This window comes from Miniopterus natalensis, chromosome 1 (assembly GCF_054644295.1).
Source record: "Miniopterus natalensis isolate mMinNat1 chromosome 1, mMinNat1.hap1, whole genome shotgun sequence".
In the NCBI taxonomy this organism is placed as follows: domain Eukaryota; kingdom Metazoa; phylum Chordata; class Mammalia; order Chiroptera; family Miniopteridae; genus Miniopterus; species Miniopterus natalensis.
In genome coordinates, this window is record NC_142081.1 from 70040711 (window position 1) to 70062627 (window position 21917).

At 38.5% G+C, this 21917-nt stretch overlaps 1 protein-coding gene across 1 annotated transcript in view; it reads right to left on the reverse strand.

The window, feature by feature from the left end:
- Positions 1-21917, reverse strand: part of STXBP6 (syntaxin binding protein 6) — a 229932-nt gene that overhangs the window by 147229 nt on the left and 60786 nt on the right. Inside the window, exon 2 of the mRNA XM_087823225.1 lies at positions 6440-6631. Coding sequence (XP_087679351.1) covers positions 6440-6593 — 154 coding nt within the window. The 5' untranslated portion in view covers positions 6594-6631. The remainder of the gene's footprint in view (positions 1-6439; positions 6632-21917) is intronic.

Here is a 21917-nt window from a genome sequence, read left to right on the forward strand (position 1 = left end):
CATTGTCTTCTAGGGCTACTTAAAGTTTTATGGCTGGATTTACATATCAAATCTCCATATTTAGAGACAAAAGGCTTACCCTGACATACACTGTATTCCAAAAATGCAGTCTATCAATCAATAACTTCATGAATGAGATAGGAAGACACAGTGCAGGTCAAAACTGTTCAATGTCTTTGTCAATTTTGTAAAGTTAGGAAAAAATCGGGTTCTTAAAACAAGGTCCTCTCTACAGCACACCACCTTCCTTACCTAAGTCAGAAGAGATGAGGTCCTATGGCAAAACAAGCGTGGCCACTGAGGTCCCAGGGACTGGGATTTCCAAGTCTGTCACTACCAAAATAGTGACTCTGGGATGTCATAGCCTCTCTGATGAACACTAGCCCCTTCACCAGTGAAAAGAAGAACATGCCACCTAAGGTGAGGATTACTGGAGCTAAAATAATAACATACACAATATAAATGATTTTCATTTTCTTCTACATAATTTTCTGAAAGACTCATATTTTCAGCAATACTTACTACTTCTATAGTAAAAATATTAAGTATATATTGTTGTTATAGTTGTTTTTTTTTTCTTCCTTCACTACTAATATTTTTATATACCTCTCAGTTCAATGTGGGTTTCTTCATTTTTCTTGGATAAAAACTCTTGGAAAGTCAACTCACCATCCTGAATAAAACACTTTTATGAAGGTCAAATTTCATCTGTCTTATATTCTTCATGTTTCTCTCTTCTAATATTTATAGACCTTGAGATGAGATCCAGTCTGAATCAGAAAGTGGATAAAAATAATTTCTTCCTTATGCCAGACAGCTGACAATTAACTTTGGTTACCCTAATTCCAATAACAACCAATAAAGAATGTTCTCAAACTCTCATAAATGTTTTAAGCATCCATTTGGATTATTAATAACCTGAATTTCTCCCTACATGACACGTATAGAATAAGAATAAAATTTGGCATAAAACACCCATGGGAATTCAGAATCCTAGAAACACAAGAGTCCAAAGGTACGCTTGAACTTGTCAACTGAATTACTTGAAGCCCAGAAAAATTCAGAGGTTTGACCATGGTCAGTCAATAAGAAAGGGACTAAGAAGAATTCTTTTGATAGAGCTGAGTACCAAAAATATATCCTTATGTCAAATATACTAATAAGACAACCCAGAGTATAACTCCCCAAGATAATGAAACTTCTCAACCTTAGTTTCAGCATAACACTTTCAAAATACAGATTACTTTCTCCATTACCCAGTGCTGCATCAGTAGGACACAGGTGGAACCAGGCCATCTGCATTTTGAAAACTTCTGGAGGTTATTCTAAGGAACACTTAGGATTGGCAACCAAAGACAAGTGTCACATGATCTCACATATCTGTGGAATCTAATGAACTAAATAACTGACAAGCAAAATAGATCCAGAGACATTGAAGCATACAACAGACTGATGAAATTCAGAGGGAAGGGGTTGGGGTGGGGGGGAGGTGTCAGGAAGAGATTAACCAAAAAACTTATATGCATATATGCATAACCCATGGACAGACAATAGTGCGGTGAAGGTCTGGGCAGGGCAGTGGGGTGGGGGTGGGGATGGGATGGAGGGGGGTCAATGGGGGGCAAAAAGGGAGACATCTGTAATACTTTCAACAGTAAAGATAAATTAAAAAAAAGAAAATATTGTCAGGTTCTAGGCTCCTAGTCCACATCATTACCTTCCATGGGGACATTTACATAAATTACATCATCAAAGAACAGTCAAAACATTTTTTTAAATATGAAAAATTTGTTCTCTACAAATCCAAAATCATTTTGAAAAGATTAAGATTTTCTGTTTTAACAAAATATGTAAAAGAATGTATTAACCACAAAAAATAAAGTTTCTTCATGCTCCTTCTATAGGAACAATAAGTAGCAACCAAGGAAAGAATTTTTTTAACCATTTATGGACATAAAGTCTAGCATCACACATTACACACACTGAATTAAAACTGGATGGGGGAATAGATTTTTAACATGAAAATGAGAAATGTTTAATAGGTAACTAGCTTCTAATAATAAATTGATTTTAACTTCTTAGCATGTTTCTAGTTTAGATTTATAGACCGAAATATCAGCGAGGGGGCAACTAACTGTAGAAATTGTTGTGAGAAGGGCTTACTTCACACTTTAAATGAGTTAACAGTTCTATTACAAATAAAGTCTATACCATAATCAGGTATGTAGTAAGCCCTAAATTTAAATAGCATCTTCCATATAAGCATCTATTGTGTCTATACTCGGCAATGTTCCAAGTGCTGTAAGAAACTTAGAACAAATAGGTACACAAATCATATAGGTGCATGCACAAGTTTATATGATCCACAACTGCTTCTGTCTGAGGGTTCAAAAGGGCATTCTAGGATAACTTCTCTTACCTATAAAAGATGAACCCATTAGTGTCTCTATAAGACATTTTTAGAATGTCAATTTACTGAGATATATTTACATAAAATAAATGCACCCATTTTAAGTGTGCAGTTTTATGAGTTTGTGACAAATGTATGCTATACCTAAGTAACCATCACTAAAATCAACATACAGAACACTTACACTATTGAAAAAATTCCCTCATGCCCCTTTGCAGTCAATCCCAATCCTTGGCAAACACCAATGGGCTTTCTGTCAATATGGCTCAAGTCCATTCTAGAATTTCATATAAATAGAACCACACAGCATGTAGTCTTTTCTATCTTTTTCTTTTCTTTTCTTCACCAACATAAGCCTTTTGAGATTCATCCATGTGGCTGTATGTACAAGTAGTTTCTTAGGGTAGTATTACACTGCATAGATATAAAATAATTTGCTTATTCATTCACATGTAGATGGACATTTGAGTCTGACTTTTGGTTATTATATATAAGAATGTTATAAAGCTGTATGTACATGCCTTTATGTGGACATATGATTTTATTTCTTCTGGGTAAATGCCTAGGAACACAGTTGCTGAGTCATGTTTGACTTTATTTCAAAATGCCAAATTGTTTACCAAAGCACTTACACTTTCACATCCTCCCTGCCCAACAAAGTATGAGAACTTAAATTGCTCCACATTCTTGTTAACACTTGGTATTGTCAGTCTTTTTAACTTTAGCCACTGCCAAGAAGGAAAAGTAGAAACAAGTGCTTTACAAATGCTAATGAATAGAATCATGTCAGTATATAAGCATTTCATACCATTAAAGAAACCATTCAGGAAGTCCAATGAGAAACACTCAAATTCTATGAATGAACTGGAGATTTTATTTCTCTCCTTATACAATTACAACTAAGTAACTCAAGAAAGATTATCATATTTCCTGCACTCCAGAACCTTTTTTGCATTCTTACAGAGGATATACTTACCCTCTGAAAATAATGTCTTATGTTCACAGGCCTCTCCCTCTGATTATAAATTCTGCCAGACACTGAAAGGGGGGAACTCACACAAAGAAACACTAGGAAAAGACACTGGATATCAATGTCTTACATGCATGTGTTGGCAAGCGTTTAAAACTATGATATTCTTCTCTTTTTTAAAAAAAATTAACTATTTATACTGTTTTAAAAGTGGTTAAATATTATTTGCAGACATTGTCTTAATTTGTACTAATTTTGCCTGTTCAAAATGGATAGCTGGTTTTTATCATCAATCAAACCATAGGAGTTGAAAGGCTTGGCCTCCCCGGAAAGCATTAGGTGGTTCACACTAAAAAGAGGAAGGAAGCTGTCATTCAAGGACTCTGCTTTCACTTCACAGCCTCCTAGGTGAGTTTAGTGACAAAGAGGTCATCCTTCAACTTAATAGGAGGAAAGGAGAAACTCAAAACCCTGCTGAGTCTTTTAATGAGGCTGCCATTCCCTCTGCCTGGAATGCTCTCTGCACCAATATGGTTCTTTTTTTCAGAACCAGTGGAGCAGCTCTGGGTTCTCCCAACCAGGCCAAATTCTCCTTACACATGTCTTCATCTATCTTTTTCCTTGTTAACTATTTTATGGTTAATGATTATATTTATTTTAATGAGTAACTTATTAATGTTTATTGCTCCTTCCCCGTGAAACAAGGTAAGATTCATAAGTTTTTTTCGTAACTGAACCCCTAGTGCCTAGAGTGGTCAGTCCATAAAAAGTACTTAATAAATATTTGAGTAATTAATAAATTACTTGTTAATAAAAACATTACCTTATCAGAGATGTGACTGATATTCCTCTAAGAGTCACATAAGAAAATAAAGGTAGCTGCTGCTGTCTCAATTATAAGAAAAACCAACCTGCAAAAAATTTTTGGGTGTCAAAGTTGCCTAGCCTTCTTCTGCCCCAATTTCCATGAACTCATTTGCTTAAATGTCAGATCTATTTTATCAACCTGCCCTCTCAAAATTCAAATACATGAAAAAGATGAAGACTTTCAGAACAAAAGATTTTCCTCCGTTACAATGAAACAAAAGAGCATGTCTCATAGTTTCAGACTTGAAACCCGAAGTTCTTGGTAATTTGTAAAGGACATGCAGTTATCCAGTCATCATCTCCTGCAGCAGGGGAAATGGTTATGTTATTTCACTGAGATGAGGCAGTTAGAGTCCCCATATCACTCTTGTAGACTACATGATCCAAAATAGGCCAACAATAGCATGTGCCTCAAATGCACATAAAACTGCCCTCTTTTCCAGGTATAGGCATGTACTAGGAAAAACTAGGGGATTTTAGACCATCTATCTTTTCCTCAACTACTGTCTTCAAGAAATCTCAATGAAATATTGAGAGCACAGAGCTAAATATAGTTAGAATCACTATGTGTCCATGTTCAGGTCAGCCCAAACATAAAACAAAACTTATTGTAATGCATTTCTATTGTTATTAGTGCAAGCAAAAATTCTAGAATCTAAATTTAAGAATATGAAAAAATATTTTAAGACCTGAATCTCATTAACAGAATACTAGGACGGTATTAGGAAAGGCTGCTTCTTTCTTTTACTTAGTCATTAGATATGAATAGCGCCCCTATTATATGCCAGGCACTGTCCAGCACACTAAAGGCATGCAAGTGTCCTCCCACGATAACCAAATTTTATTAACCTAATTTTTATTTGGGATTAAGAAAGAGAGACTTATATTTCAAGGTCAATTCTCCCACACTTATTTAAATAAAAGCTTTCTTTTAACCAATCAGAAGGCATTCTTATCAAAGGGCTATGATCTCATCATTTCATTTTGTTTTTATTTATTTTAATCCTCACTGGAGGCTATCTTTTTATTGATTTTAGAGAGACAGGAAAGGAGAGAGAGGTGGGGAAGAGAGAGAGAGAGAGAGAGAGAGAAGTCAATCAGTTGCCTCCCGTACATTCCCCAACTGGGGATTCAAACCCCAACCTGGGTATGTGCCCTGACCAGGAATCAAACCCAAGACCCTTTGGTGCACAGGACGATATTCCAACCAACCGCCTGAGCCACACTGGCCAAAGCTGTTCTCATTTCATTTTATACTAAGATACAGTCTCATTATTATTATCTTTACATGTTCTTTCTGGAAAAAAGCTATCTCTACCCTGAAATAATTCTGATAAGCTTAAATGATAACAGGCTTATTATTTTTTTTCAGTTAAAAATGGGCCCAAAAATAAAGTTTAATTCCCAAGCCACAAATTAATTCCATTAATTTAAATTAATGGAAATTTTAAAAAGGGATGAATTAAGGCAAACTTAATTTTTCCATTGCCCAGCTACAAGAAATATCAGAAATGTTATAAATGCGCCATAACTCCATGGAAAACTTATCCAAGTTTTATCTCAAAAAATTGGTATGGATCCACAGTACATCCCACAGATCTACAACAATCACAAACAGAAAGAGAGAAAAAAATAATCCAACAAAATACTAAGCTTAACAGACACAGATGCCTCATTCTGACAAGGAACAGCTGTCAGGCAAAGCAGTGATCTATGAGCTCAGACTTCTTCCTCACATTTCACAATGTGTTGATATTTATCTTGAGACAAACTATCACTGATTATTGGCAACTGTTAAGAAAAAGAAATTCAATGAATCTCAGGCTGCTAGTAAGGACAATTAACCAAATATCAGGAATTGTTCTACAAAAAAGCCCAGAGGATAGCCCACATTCCATCAACGTCCTAGTGAAGGAAGTATGGACAAGTAACTGTGTCTGCCGAACCCCTTATAGACGTTCTGAATGATTCAGAAAATACATTAAAGTGGAACTTCATTACCTTTCCCATATAAGGTAACCTCAAAACTAAAGGTGCCATAAGTAAGGATCAGAGAAGACGTCAGGAAAACAGGACAGGAGAGTGGAAGAGCAGACATGTACAAAACCCGGGAATACAACCCTCCTGGATACCTCAGAATGAACTATTTTAAAGAAGTTGCTTTAATAATATTAATATCTAGTTTCCATTACCTGACAGGCAGATGTAAGTTAAGTATTCGCCTTGGCCCCCAGTTGCCAAGAAAGGGATCTTTTTCTTCGTTCTCCTCTTGACTTGGACAGCTCCCAGCATCCTCTCATCAAGAGGTGCAAAAATTTCCTTGCTGATGGCAGATTTGGCACTCATTGTAGAACAAGCGAAGAGGGCGGGTGCAGTTAAGTTTTCTAAAACAAACCAAAAAAAAAGGGCAGGTTGGAATTGAGAATATTGTAAGGGCCCATGTAAGAAGGAGCAGCAAGCTGACTTGCAGGTGAAGTCATTTTCAGTTTGTGGTTTAACCTCTCTCTTGCTTAAAAAGCATTACAGAATCGTTAAAAGTGAGGTCTTAGCATTTGTAATAACTATGAAAAAATATAAATAAAGTGAGAATACTGATCTATTTACCAAAAATGTCAAACACAATGTGAGATGAGCAGCATGAGATGGGATCTAGAAAGTAAGTCAATCTGTACCCCACAACTGCATCTAAGTCAAACTGGCATGAAGTACCTACCCCTATTTCTATTCTGTAAGGAACATGACTTCACATCTCCAGTTGGAAGTCTTTCTACTGTCCAACAATCCTTAAAGTCAATTTACGCTCCATCAAAATCTCCTTTAACTCTAATGTAAATCTATTTCCTTAATTCTATTCACAGTGGAAATAATTATATTATCTTCTACATAGTAACTATATATGCAACAGAAGACCATTAATTTAATCACCCTTCAGCTGCTTTGGCTCAAGCTAAGGAAATAATCCTTATTTATTAGCCTCTTTCACTAGGTCTTATTTTCCAATGCTCCTCTACATCCAGTTGCCATAATCTGGAACCTTGATAAATTCTCCACATTTTCCTTTGGCCAAAGTGGACAGAGAATTAGAGACATGTCTGACTAATACTAAGTATTTTGCAAAAGTTACCCAGCAGCTCTCCATATTCTATGCTCCTGTGGTTAACTGGCAGTGTGCACACAATAATTAAGAAAACAAAACAGTATGTTGTTGCATCACCATGAGTTCCCCTTGCTCTCCTCTACAAAAAACTCACACATACACAGTCCCCATGCTGTATTTAGTTTTCAAAAAACTGCATTTCCCTAATAGCCTTAATTCTACTTATTTGTATTTATTATATTCAAGGTCAATCTGAATTTTAACCCTATCATACAAAAAGCTCAACAGTAACTTGAGTAAATGCGTTGTCATCCTAGTCATGCTCTACACCTTAATCAGTAACGAACATTTCTCAGGAAATTAATAAATCAGAACTAATGGTACAGAGAGGGCTTATGGGTTGGTCATGCAGGCTACATAGAGAATCTAGAGATCCTATATATGGGTCGCTAGCACAGCTATATGCATATGGTAACAGCAGCTCATGGAGTTGACCAGTCTGCTGTAAAACTGAGCCACTGGTCCTACCAGGTGCTACTTCTATGCTCAGAATTAGAGATATAAGAAATCATTAAGACATGGCCCCTGTTCTCCAAGAGTTGGCTGCTGACTACATCAAAGGTTTCACTTAAATCCACATGATTTATGATGGGAGACCATGGGAACATGCTTCCCAATGCAAGATTCACAAATGCTACCAACACACCTGTCCACCTATAACCAGACCACATCTGTAACCTCATGAGAGAAAATAGAGATATTTAAAAAAGAATATCCTCTGGTTAAAGAAATTTCTCCTAGTTTCAATTCTGTAATAAAAAAGATATTCTTAGTTAGTGACCACTAACTCATTCCCCGTGATTTCCTAGAAGTTAACAAACAGAATTTCCCCACTATGATTCATCATATGACTTTCTCAGGTAGGTGTTATAAGTGACAGGGACCTTTTTCAAAAAAAAAGAAAAACGTGTACTAGTTCTTTTCTAGCTCCAACGCCTCTCACCTGTCACCACTTGGGGACAGGTGAAAAAGAAAGCCAGTGGTCGCAGAGTGACCTCAAACATTCTATAAGCAATGTAGAAAGAAAGTCATATTCCCAAACCCACTGGGAATTCTCTGGCCAGTACCTTCCCAACTGTGGTATGGTTTTTGATTTTCCATCTTGAATTAGTTCCTTTCTAACACTGAGGTTAAAAAAATGGAAAGCTATCATTTTACTATGTAAAAATCTGTTCGGAAAAAAAAAGAGGGGGAGAAAGTGGCATGCATGTTTTACCAAACTCTTAGGAAATTCTAGTCTTCTTTTGAAAAAGTAGTAAGAAATGAGTATAACCTTTTGCTGTTTTTATTCAATGGCCAGGACCCAAAAAAGGAAAAATAAACCACTGAACCTGGGTTCAAATTTCAGCTCCAAAACTTGAGACCTATATGTGACTGGGGAAATCTCTTAAAATTCCAGACTCTCTGTTTACTAACTACTACACAGAGATATCTTTGCCTACCTTGTGGAACCACTGAAAGAATTAAATGGAACACACATGTGAATCACTTATTTCTAGTGCCTGAATTGTATAATAAATGGTTAAAATGGAATTTTTATTAACTTCCTACTATAATATGAAAAAGACCCTCTGAACTTGTATAAAGTGAATAAATGTAGCCATCCATACCAGAAAGTATTTGTAAAAGAGAAATTGAACCTTTTATTTACCAAACCCTCACTTTTCTCATTCATGAATATGAAACTCTTTAAATGTAGATAAATGGTCTAATATATATGAAAGTCTGTGTACTGTTATAAGGATAAGGAGTTTATAGGCATTGCCCTCAGGAACTCTCCAGTAGGGTATTATCCAACTCATTTTTATGGGAAATTGTCAGATGTGTTGTTCAGGACAATGATGCTGTGGATGAGAAAGGGGCTACATGGCAGGTCTGACAAGCTCAGTGACTAAAAGTAGCCTCACAGGACGGTCTGATCATAAATTCCTAACTGGGTAGGTCGTGGTGGGTGGTCACACCCCAGGCCAAAGCTTCCTTAGTAAAAGGTTAAGCTTTACTTTCATAGAGCCCCTGCCCATTGTCCTTCTGCATCTCAGATAATATACCTTTGAAAATGCCAGAGTCACCTTTCCTAGGCCCTCTCACAGGAGCATGGGCACCAAGCTCCTCACTGCCGCCTTCTGCCCTCCGACACCTCTATTTCCTGTTACTGTTAAGTGTTAACTATCCTACACCCACCAATGTAAAAGAAGAATGTGTTTCTCCATTTTGCTTTTATCCAATCCCAGAGATTTCCCTGTTTTGCTTTCTCCCGCCTCCTTAACCAACCACCAGTGGATTTCATGTAACCTTCCTTATGTTTTCTCCTCCGATTCTAAATATATAAAAAGAACTGCCAAAGTGCCATTCTCCAGAACATTTTCTCAATCCATCAAGATCATGCTGCAGGGCATGTCCTCAGTCTGGCTCCCATAAACTCTAATAAACTCTTACAGCGTTTTTATATGGTCTTGGCTGTTCTTTTGTTGACTTTACTAACAGGCCTGAGTGAAATCACATATGTACGTATGTTTTTAATGCCACCCTGGAAATGGGAATGGATGCTGGCTTAGAAGGGAAAGACTCAGAAAGTAAAAGGGTACTATTGCATCTTTGTGGCAATAATCTGTCAAAGTAGAGCACTCCCATTTCAGCCTTTACAGCCGCTACTTTGAAGATAAGCAGGAGCAACAAAATTTGGTAAACAATGACCTCTTCCCTTCCCCTGGCTCTCTGTAAACTTTGTAAAAGGTTTCCGCCCATAAAAATTCCAGGGAGTAAATTCCAGGGAATAGTTAACCAAGAAAGTTAATGAACGCTTTTCTCAGCTTCTGTCTGGCGCTTCGCTAGCCCCCCACCTGCCGCCTTAGCCAAACAATGTGGGTTTTGCCTTTATATTCTCGCTGCAGAGACTGTTCAGGGCTGCGAGTCTGTTTAGGGCATGAGCCCCTCGCAGCCGCCGGCATAATAAATCTCCAAACGCTCAATTCGTTCTCTGTGAATTAATCTCGCGAAAACTGGGTATAACACTGTAAGAGTGTCTCCCAGACCTGATTTCATGTTCTGAATGCATCATGGAGAGCTTTTCAAAAATGCAGACTCCTGGGCCCCTTCTTCACACCCACCAAATCGGAATCTTGGGATCTGTATTTTAAACAACTCCCTAACTGGTTCTCCTGCAGCTATCCGGACACCTAACTTAAAAGCTGATAGCCTAAGGAGGAACTGTGGAACAGAAAGGAATGCATTCTCAGGAGACAATATAGGAAGAAAATGCACAGGATTTTTCCCTATATTCAAGTAAGCCGATTTATCAGGTCTTACATCTTACTGGTGATAAATCAATGACCAGCCCAAAACTGGGATCCCATTGTAAGGAAACAAGATGAAAACAGCAGCAATGGTGAACCAATGACCACAGTTACTCCAACCTGCATCAACCTGCAGGGTAGCAGGACATGCCACCTCAAAATGTGGCACTTTAGTATATTGATCACTTTGAACTGAAGGCATCTGAAAGACAGCAAATGCAGGGGGAGCTGTCTCTGAACTCCCCTTATCTGCCTAAAGACAGATTCTCCAAAAGGAACTCAGTTGTCATAAATCCCTTCCTCAGGAGTTTCTTCAACCAGAGAAGAGTGACTTTTGTCACAGGAGAGACTAGAAGTTAACACCATACCCCAGAAAACCCTTGTCACAAATTATCCTCCCTCCCATCTATTCTTCTTAGGGCCTACTCATCTTTCCTATAAATCACTTACTTCCCCCTAAGAGGTCTATATTCCCCCTCCCCTTTTCTTATTAAAATGGCATTTAATCCTAAAATCTAACCCACCTCATGGATTACTCATTTTTCCTTGGGTTATCTCCCATGTATACATGAGGTATGCTTATTAATAAACTTCTGTTTGTTTTTCTCTTGTTAATTTGTTTTTTATTACAGGGGTCTCAGCTAAGAACTCAGAAGGGTAAAGGGAAGATTATTTTTCTTCCCTTATAACCCCATGAAAGCTTTTTATCTTTTTGGTTCAGAGCTTCACAGGCTATAATTACAAAGCTTTCCCATCCAAGAAACCAACCTACAATATGATTTGCAAGTCAAAGCAGCCTTAAGTGGTAGTTGTGGAAACAATTGCAGTGAGTTTTCATCTTTCTCAAGCCTTTTCATCTAGCTTCCTCTGGCTCTGAGCCATCTAATCCACACCCACTTTTGTTAGTCCAGGGCTGCTGTAGAGAGATGGCCTTCCACCCCCCACAAATTACCAGGAAATGAAATTATCCTTCGGAGTAGGAGCTGTAAACTCCTAAAATCTCAGGGATTAAGCAGATGAAGGACATGAACAAATGGGTACAAATAATGATGTTTTTGTAATCCAACACTAACACTTTTAATTTTCAATAGTTGAACTGGAAATTGCCCTCTGTGGTGAGAGGGCAAGGGGGAGTGGCAGGGCATCGAGCAAATTAAAACTGCAGAAGCCCTTTGGCTGGGCATTTATTATCATAGTTCTAAGTGGGTGTAGCCGACAGGCTTGAATTTTCTCACCTGAGAGGCCAGAGCCTCCTCTGGTGAGACAGAGGCGCCGTTTAGTTTAATATAATTAGGTAACTGATTTATCTTGCCTCAAAAACTTCCCTGTTTGGACGCCATGGTTAACATGCAGTCTTCTGATCATATTTTGGTACTGGCTGCACCAACAAAATCTGAACTGTTTCACAGTCATGTTCCCATTGCCAGTGAGTAACCAGAATCTCTGGTTTTAGACATTTACCCTCTTAAACTGATGTGACTCAACCCTGAGGCAGATGCTCTCCAAACAAGCTGATACCAAGTTTCAGAATTCCCCAACATTAACAGCAAACATGATGTCATCCTGGAAGACTTTTAGGGAGAATCAGCTGGTCTTCCCTAGTGCATGGTTAACTCTAGTGAGGTAACTTCAAATAACTTAGAGATGAGAGAAACAAGATCATGTTTTAAGATAGGACTCCTCTGCGTTGCCACTTCGTTTTTGAAATTCTACAAATGCAGCTTTGACTCCTGCCTTTAATCTGATGACACTAATCATGTACCCAGCTGCCACTGCCTTGCTGGCTTTAAGTCCACTTATCTAGCGACCCACTGAACAGTTTCACTAAGAGTTAACCTAGATGCTACCTTTTCCCTCCAATAGCCCATAAAAACTAACCAAGCACCAAGTGCTGTGGATTCAATTTAATATTTCTGGATTCCACCAGCTCGTCTTCATTCTCACATCTCTGCCTTGGTTCGAATCCCCATCATCCCTGGCTTGAATGATTTGGATGCCTCCCAAAAGGGCTCCAGTACCGCTCCCATCTTGCTCACAATGATCCCTCTACACTGTCCAATTGTAATATACTGAAGGATAAATATGGCTCAAGCTTAACTGTATTTGTTTCGTCTCCATGCCTCAGGTCTTGACAGAGAAACACAATTCCCTTGACAAGGAATGGGTCAATGTTGTAAATATCGAAAAGAAGAGAAATATTAAATTGCTCCCCTTAAAAATAATCTAAAAATGTTAATTTCCCTCCGAAATCCAAAAACTTCACATGGTAATCAGAAAACCTGCAATTTGTTTGTGCAATGAAAGTCTATTTTTTCTGGTTTCATATGTTAAGGTCAATGAGATAATCTGTGGTCAATTTAGCTTCTTTATAAAAATTTGGTCAAGTAAAGGTTACTGACTCTAAATATTTCAAATTCCTACTGAGACAACTCCACTTTTTGATAAGAAAGTTCTCCAGATGAAAATTTCAGTCGCTCCATAGCATGTAAGTATGAGGTAAAATTAAATAAATTAGACACAAATTTTAGTCCACCAGCCAATTTTTCCATGTAGTTCAACTGCTATTCTTAACTAAAAATTCTTAATAGAAAAACCTAAAAAGGGAGTCTAATATGCCACTAGAATAGGCACATAACTTTAATCTGATAATAATATACATACAAAGTTAAGAAGTGCAATCACTACAAATTCATCATTCTTTGTGGTAGAAACAACAAGGGCTATGGAGTGGGCTTGCCATGGTGTGAAACCAGAGGGCATCGCAGACCAACAATCCATGTTTAAGACTTCACAAGATTTACAAAGATCGGGACTAAATCAATACCACCCCAAAAAAATCCTCTAAAAATATTCTGGAAGGAGTCAGAAACTTTCAAACTGGATAAAAGTTAAAATTATTCTCTAATGGGCTAGAAAAATACTTGGAGATTGACAAAGAAATACCTTAAAGGAGGAATTCCAAACAAAGACAAACATTAACATCAACTGGGGTGCTCAGGGCCTGCTCACAGAAATTCAGGGGATTTAGGTGGCAGGGTCTCAGCTTGTTTTCTTGATGATCTGTTTGGTTTATTCTGCTGTACAAATAGGTGCAGAACCATTGTCATTGGAGGTTACCCCACTCCTCGCATTTAATGAATTTTTATAAAGTAAGTAAATAGATTCCATAAACATTTTTGAGAGAACACGGCAGATACTCTGTAAAGCCCCAGTAATGAGTCACTGAGGTCTGTATAGCACAGCATGACTTACAAAGCACTGCCACCCTCAATCCCAAGTGTGCAGTCAAGATAGGCGTTACGGGCATCTTCCAAAGTTGCTTTCTGGTTGTAAATTAGAATCATTAGGTATGTGTTTTTATGAATGACACACCATGCCCACCATGTCACTTTTAATCCACTCCTACTGGTCTAAAGATTATGAGGAAGGTGGAATTTCTCTCTTACAGAGATTAATATTTGAGTTGGAAACCTCTGAACCAGCAGCTCTATTACTGGAGAAAATAGGTGAGCATGCATTCCTATGTTAAAAATGCATGTTTACCTCCGATTCATTTTTAACAACAAAACATCATAAACAACCTAAATACCCATCAATAGCTAATCATCTTTGGTTAAATACAATATAGCCCATCCACTCAACAGAATATTACATAGCCTTTAAAATTCATAGCGTAGACCTACAGGATACGACTTGGAAAAAATGACCATGATATACTACAGAGTGAAAAAAAAAGTTGCAAAACAGAAAAGGAGCTCGAGGATTTAAAATCACATGTGTGTATTTTATATGCATAACAAGATGTCTAGAAAAAGTTTGCCAAAATGTTAATATGATTATCTCTAGATTGTAAAACAAGAAATAGATCAGAGAATTCTGCAGGGCAATATTCTTATTCCACCAAAAATACTCTTTCTTCCAAAACTGGAAGACATATCAAAAGATATTTTATTGAGATTTAATTGTCAGTCTACCTTCCTCTGTTTCCAACTCTAGTCCAAGAGTGGTGCTGGGAATCCAAGAGGTGAAACTGAATAAATTCCCACCTTCAAAGAATTATGAGAAAGAAGAGCAAACGATATGAACAATTATAACAAGGCCTGGGAGGCATTTTTGTGAGAAGAAAATGGCACCACTCCTCTGATCAGATGCAGCTCCCCGCCAGGGCCCACAGCCTGGTGAACAGAACGCCAGAGAAACGTCAGCTTGCACTCCCTCCCTTGGACACACACCTTTGGATCAGCACAAAAACAGCACAGCCATATACAGCAGCTCGGGTTACATTTTTTTAAGTGCACGAAACATTAAAACCTAAAATACAGTTTAACTCTTTAAGGAAGGAAAAGAGGGAGCTCTTTTCCCCCATCAGGCTACCAAATACTATGCAACGTGGTTGGCTTCCTTTCCTGGTATATCCTAACCCTCCTTGTGTAGGAGACATTATGTTCACAGGATGCTCCAAGCCAGTGACTCACATCTGCTTCAACTATAAATCCAGACTATTTTCATCTCCTCCTTCTGTGTGTACATGTTTGGTAAGCTCAGTCTTCTTGAAGGTTTAACATCCAAAGAACAAACCCTGCTCTATACCCAGACCACAAGACCTGTGTTTACACAAGTTTATTTACACTGTGGGTGGACTTTTTAACCTTCTTGTCAATCACTACATCCTAACTTTAACAAATGATGTAACGGAGCCAGAAAATAACATTGCCAACAATAAAAACAAACACGTTACTGGGAATATGCCATATGGAAGATTTCTTAAGGTGAGATGGAGATTTCATAAGCATCACTCATTCTGAGGGATTCATTCTATAATAGAACCTTCACATTCACAAGTTTAAATACCAAGGACCAGTTAAGTTGGTTCCACAGTACCCATATACCAATCCTACAGTAAAGGGTAGAAATAAAGTACCAAAGGAAAGGGCAGGCTAGGATGCCCTTCACTGGATTATGACAGGATTATAAACCCAAAATGTGAGGCAGGCCTTAAAAAAATGAATTTAACTGTATCAAAGAAAAAATAAAGGCTTGTTATGGAAAAACAAACCAAAAGGAGCTTGGATTGTTAGCATCTCCTGATTTTTGAGTGCTTGTGTCATTGTGATGTCCAACAGCTAGTTGGCAAACTAAGAAAACAAGATATTGGCCTCAGAGCATTGTTTATAGCAGACAACACTGCAGCAGAAAATTTATTCCAACCAAATACGAAGAAAGCCACACGAAAATTGACAACATGAAAATAAATGTTTTAATTATATGCTATGTTCTGTACTGCTTGATGAACTAGTATGTTTCTCTTACACTGAAAATAGAAGGAGCAGGGTGAGGAGACTAAACCCATACATAAAAGGAAGTGGAAGACTTAGGTAATAGTTCAGGCGTTTTCCTTAGAGGAGGGGTTTAATTTATACATAAGTTTATAACAGAGGTTATGAATTTTTAAAAAGACCGAACATATCAAGCATTAAAAAAACACACAAATAAATGAATAAATCCTACAGCAAGGGTACGATGAGCTTTTTATCTTTTTTAAAAAAATATCAGAGATTTGGTGACTCAAATCTTAGGTAAATTATTAGTTCTCTTGATTCAGCTATTTCTATTTTAGAACAGACCTGGAATGTAACACTAAAAAAGAAAAAAAAAAAAAAGAAAAAAGAAGAGCCTTTAAATTAAAAAAACCCTCCATTTTTAAGTATATGAAACCTATAAAAACCTAAAAGACAGGCAAAACCTAAAATATAGTTGGAACATGTTTACATACTTTCTAAAAATCTAAAAACCATAGCATAACGTCTCAAAATATTCTTTAAATCTAACATCAATTTTAAAGCATTTCCTACTTGAATTGCTGGTTTGGAGAATATCATCAGTTTATAATTTTTTGGGAGAGCCGATGTCTCAATTTCACAAATGAGATTTTCAATCAGGTCATTAAACTCTTTTATCTCATATGGATCTGGCCAAGGGTTGTCATTTCAACTTTAATTGGTCTTCCCAATCATGGTCAACTTCATGATTTTGTGCCTATGCAGTAAAATCTGAACGGTGCTGGAAAGAGTCTCACTCAGTCTTCAAAAGCTTTCCCATCAGCTACCTAAGCTCCAACAGGAGGCACATATACTTAGATATGAGGCCTTGGTATTTGAAAATCCCCATTAATATGTTTATACTTGGGGGAAGGGGTGAGATTCCATTTTACAGCTAAGGAAACTGAGGTTCTAGATCACACAGATTTTAAAGGGCAGAGCAGGTATTTGAACCCAGAGAGTGTGATTCCAAGAGTCTTTGCTTTTCCTCACTCTCATGAAAAGAAATGGTAGGGAAAGGTGAGGTGGAAATGCATTCTAGGTAACAGAGACAAACTCATCTGCTTCACAGTTTTGCCTCATCAGCCTTGCTTTCTGATGGACAAGAAACTTACCATCCCTGACCAGCAGCTAAAAAGATAAGGAATCAGGCTGTAGTCTGAAGTGATTCTTTCTGTGCATATCGGTTCATCTTGAGTGTGCATGTCATGCTGTGTGGCTGGCTCAGAGGATCACGCAGTCTAGTTAAAATAGAGCTTGTTTTGGTTCCACAAATATAAAACTGGGGAACTGAGAATACGTTAGCAAAGCCTACAATAGATCTCTGTCCCCCAAAACAAGACAATGACTGCTGAAACCTCATCACGGTTGCTCACCACCCTCCTTTGGAGGCCAGCAGATTATAATAGGAGTCAACTGGGAGGATCCTGGAAGGTTGCCACCAGGCAGTTTTATGAATCTTGTATTGTAGACTATTTTCCAAACTGGAAAAGGTTTACATATAAAAGGCACATATTTCAAAGGTTTCTGCTGCTTCTCAAGGGAGACTCCTCTTTCCACTTCCTTTGCTGTATTGCCCCCTCTGGCATCTCAAAAACACACTTGAACCCTCCTGTGACCTCCTCCCTTACATTCTTTCTGTGCCCTCTATCTTCGCTGCCAGTGCTTCAAGCAACATGAGTGGCTTCCCTGGCAGCAGTGCTCTGGGCTTCAACGGTAATAGACTTGGCAAGGGGAATTCCTGCACTTGACTTTACTGAGAAGGACCTCAGCAACACCTTCCAAATGAGCCAGCCAGACACCATTCTTTGATACCTTTTGGGGCCCTACCTGCCAAGCAGCTTATACTTGTTGAAAGGCATAGAAAGTTAGAATGTTGGCATTAATAAGCTTAAAAATTTAATAGCTGTAAGTGATCTTAGTGGATATCTATCTCATCCAATTCTCTCTCTTAAATCATAAGAAAACTGGTCCAAAAGCTAATTCCCAAATCATACCACTAAAAAGTAGCAAGGTCAAGGTTAGGGCTAGCCATTGCTCTCCACTTTGCTGAATGCTCTTTCAATGATCAATTATTATGGCAATCTTGAGTATGTGGAAGGTGAGGACAGGTGGTATGGCAGGAAGAAGGGGGGGAAAAAGAAAACATGACATCACAGTGGTGGCTCTTCTCAGATTTATCCTTTTTCTTATGAATTGGCATAGATTTAAATGTTGGACTAGAATACCTCTAGTCCATAGATTCCTCAACTTTTGGCTATCACCTTTTATTCCCTTGAATTTTCACAGTTTATATTTTCTCATTTGGCTGTTGAGGCCAAAAGCAATGATGGCCTACCCAAGTGGAACAGCCTGAGCCAGTCCAAGCAGTACAGAATAGCTTTGGCCAAGTCCCAAGCCACAGGGCTCTGTGCTGATCCCAACTAACAGGAGCCCTCCTACAGTCTCAGTACTCTGAGCTACTGGAAGGAGAAAGCACCTTGGACCCAGTTGCATTCCATTATCAGTTTGGGAATTAATGCTCTGGCATTAGTGATCTCCTGAAAACACATGACAACTCTGCCAGGAGCCTGCATTAGCTGTTGAGAGGGTTTCTCAGTACCTATTCCAGGCCCTGGGAAACACAGGGTAGGAAAACAGGAATCTGACAAGTCTAGTACTTGTCTTTGGAACTGTACCCTTCAGCCTCAGTACAAAAACACCACCAGGTGCCTGCAATCTGTAATCAGTGCTCTATTAAAATGCTCTCAGAAATGCCAGAATTATCCTGATTTCCACATGCAGCTGCACAAGGTCCTGTTGGGTAACTGAAGAGTTTTTATAAGTTCACTTGAGACTTCCCAAACTAGAATGCCTTGGTTAGGACACAGCATCCAATCCACAGTGAAATCTCCACAGTGGGTGGGTAGGTAGGCATCCCTGTTCTATGTATGGGGATGCCACAGACTATCCTACAAATCCAGGTCAGACTCAAGGTCCATGTGCAAATGAAAACTCTGCCCCATTCAATCAGCTCTTCTGTCATTCAGTGTCAACACCTTTTCTAATCAGCATGTTCTAGAAAATAACTAACTTCTGACCTAACTAGCTGAGCAGTGTCTGATAGGGAAGAACAATCTACTTATTGAATACTTCCCTAATACTAACTCAGGTTAACACTAGTACAAGTTTATGGTATTACACATTAATAAATTACAGAGATGTCCAAGCACATGTGATCGGGCTCAGCATCCAGATTCTGAGACCAAGACACAGTGGTCACTTCTCCCCAGTCCTAATCTTGCAGATGTTAGGTAGTGAAAAGAAGGCTAGGTTTGTCACCAGATGATCTAGGTCTGAGCCCTGCTTTTGCCTTTACTTGATGAATAATTTTGGGTAAAATTCTACATCACTGAGAGCCGTATCTCCATCTTTAAAATGGGACAGTGCCACCCACTTCACAAGACTTGTAAAGGATGAAGGAGAAGGTTATGAAAATCAGTTCCCTGGGTCAAACTGCTCCCATCTGGGGTGCCCTGGTCCTTGAAAGGCAGATACGTATGTAAGCATGTCAGCTTACAGCTGCAGAAGCATATACACATCACAGTGTATTCTGCGAAGCTTTCCTCAGGCGTCATCCTATTTCATCTTCCCAACTTGTGAGGGAAGTAGGGAGGTATTATCATCTCTCTTTGGCTGGTTAAGAGAATGAGGCTCAGAGAAAGGACCCACCTTGATGACTCCACTAGACAGTCAGGAAAGAGATGGGTTTTCCTCCTGCAATCCTGTCAGGCTTCCATTGCACCCCTTTGCCTTACCATATGGACCTGCCAGCTTAAGCAGGAAAATAATGACAGAGCCAATTTAAGTCTGCTCCACTGTAGGTGGAGCGTTGTTACTAAGGGAGAGGCAGTGCAGAAATTTTTAAAAGGCAAGGGCAAGTGCAAAAAAAGGTAAAAGGAGCATGCAAGGAGCAGAGTGGAGCTGGGGTGAGACACGGCTTCACTCATTCAATATACAACACTGTCCTGGACACTGAGGAACAAGATCAACACAGTCCTTTCCCTCTTGGAGCTTGCATTCTAGTGTGGAAAAGCCATCAACAGTAAGCAAATCAGCACAGCAGTTGAAAAGAAATCAATTTAGACATGCCCTGTGGGTTCAGTAATTAAGTAAAGGGATCAAGAATATAATCACTATCATTGACTACTAACTGTCAGGCAGGAAAATAAAAAAATGTGGAGCCAAAGCTATCCAAGCCTTCTAAGAGGATATTCATCTGGCTTTGAGGAACATTTCTGCTCTAGCACATAATGTTTTTTTATCGTCAGAGGTAACAAGAAATATCATCTAGGGACAGGACCTTCATTCTACACACATTTACTGAGAAATTACTATGACCTGGGGTCTGTGCAAGGGATAGAGATTATAGGCAAAATAGATATATTTAAGGGAAAAAGAGTCTAGTTGAGGAAAAAGACAAGAAGAACAAGCAACTACCCGATAAAGTAGGAATTTGAAGCTGCTGCTCCACAGCAGCAGAAGAGGGAGATGCTTTAATCCTTTAGAGGCTGGTGATCAGGAGATACTCTGTTAAGCCTAATCTTGAAATGTAATTAAAGACTTTAATTAAGTCTGCCTGCACAAACTACGCAGGGAGATCCGCTGCCATGAAAAGCCATGGAAGCTGTTGGCTGTGAGTTAAGTGACGGAGAACTCCACTTAGGATCTGTGCAAGGTGGCTACGACTGCTTTATCTCCCTAAGGGGAGCACAAAGGACACTCTGCAGAGACCCTACAAACTTTCAGAAAGCAAGAGGAAACTCTGGAAAAAAAGAAAGAAATGGTCACGGAGAAGCTGCCACAAGAGAAAGGTATCTGAGACAAATATAAATTCCTCAAATGTCTATTTGGTACCAAGTATTACTGGGGGGTCGTGAGGGGAGGTGAAAGGAAAACTACTTTTAAAATGTTCATCCCCACATGTTCACTGAAGTGGGAGTAGACAAATCCGAGGTCATAAACAAATAGTTTACAATAATAACTTTTCTTGGCCCATGCACATTTAAAAAATATATATTTTGTAAAAAAGATTTCCAGTTTCTCTTGAAAAATGGGAGGATCTGACAATACTAGGTTTGCATGCCCACCTCCCCTCCCCATCATTATCATCTCTACAATCAGTCCCCAAATTCATACTTCCCACCATTCCTTATTTTATTGCCCAAACTGAGGCTTACTCTCAGTTGACCTTTATCATCCATGTTGCCTTGTTTTTCTTGTATCTGGCCTGTTCATTAATTTTTTCCTATCTCATTACTGAGTATGAAGAACCTGGTGTAGATACTAAATTAATTAACCTGACTGAGAAAGTTGTAAGAATATGTAAGAAGGAAGACAGATAAAAAAAATGTAGAGCCTAATGGGGAAGTAAAGCAGAGATCAAGGAATCATCACATGGATTTTGGAGAATTAAACCAAAGCCATTAAAAAAAGCACCAAATGTTCGTATCACATAGTCATCTTAGAAGTTTATAAACACTTTATATTCTCAATTCCAACAAGCCAACTGCTCTGAGAAAGTGCCACCAAACAGGCTCTGGAAACACAAATACAAATAAAGTGAAATGTGGATGGTGGGGACTCTGACAGTCTCATATACAGCCAACTGGTATAGCCTTCTGGAGAACACTTCAGATATATTTATCAAAAGCTCTAGAAATAGGCACAACAGCAATTCTACTCCTAAGAATTTATCCTAAGTAAATCAAACAAGTGGGCATGATGCATATTCAAAGTTGGTCATCTGCTGGATTGGTATTCTTAAAACACCAGCCTGATAGTCTTTTTTCACTGACACCCTATGTAATCTCTATATATAACCTTAAAGAGTCGGTGTTCCGCAGAAATTTGATGGCTGAAA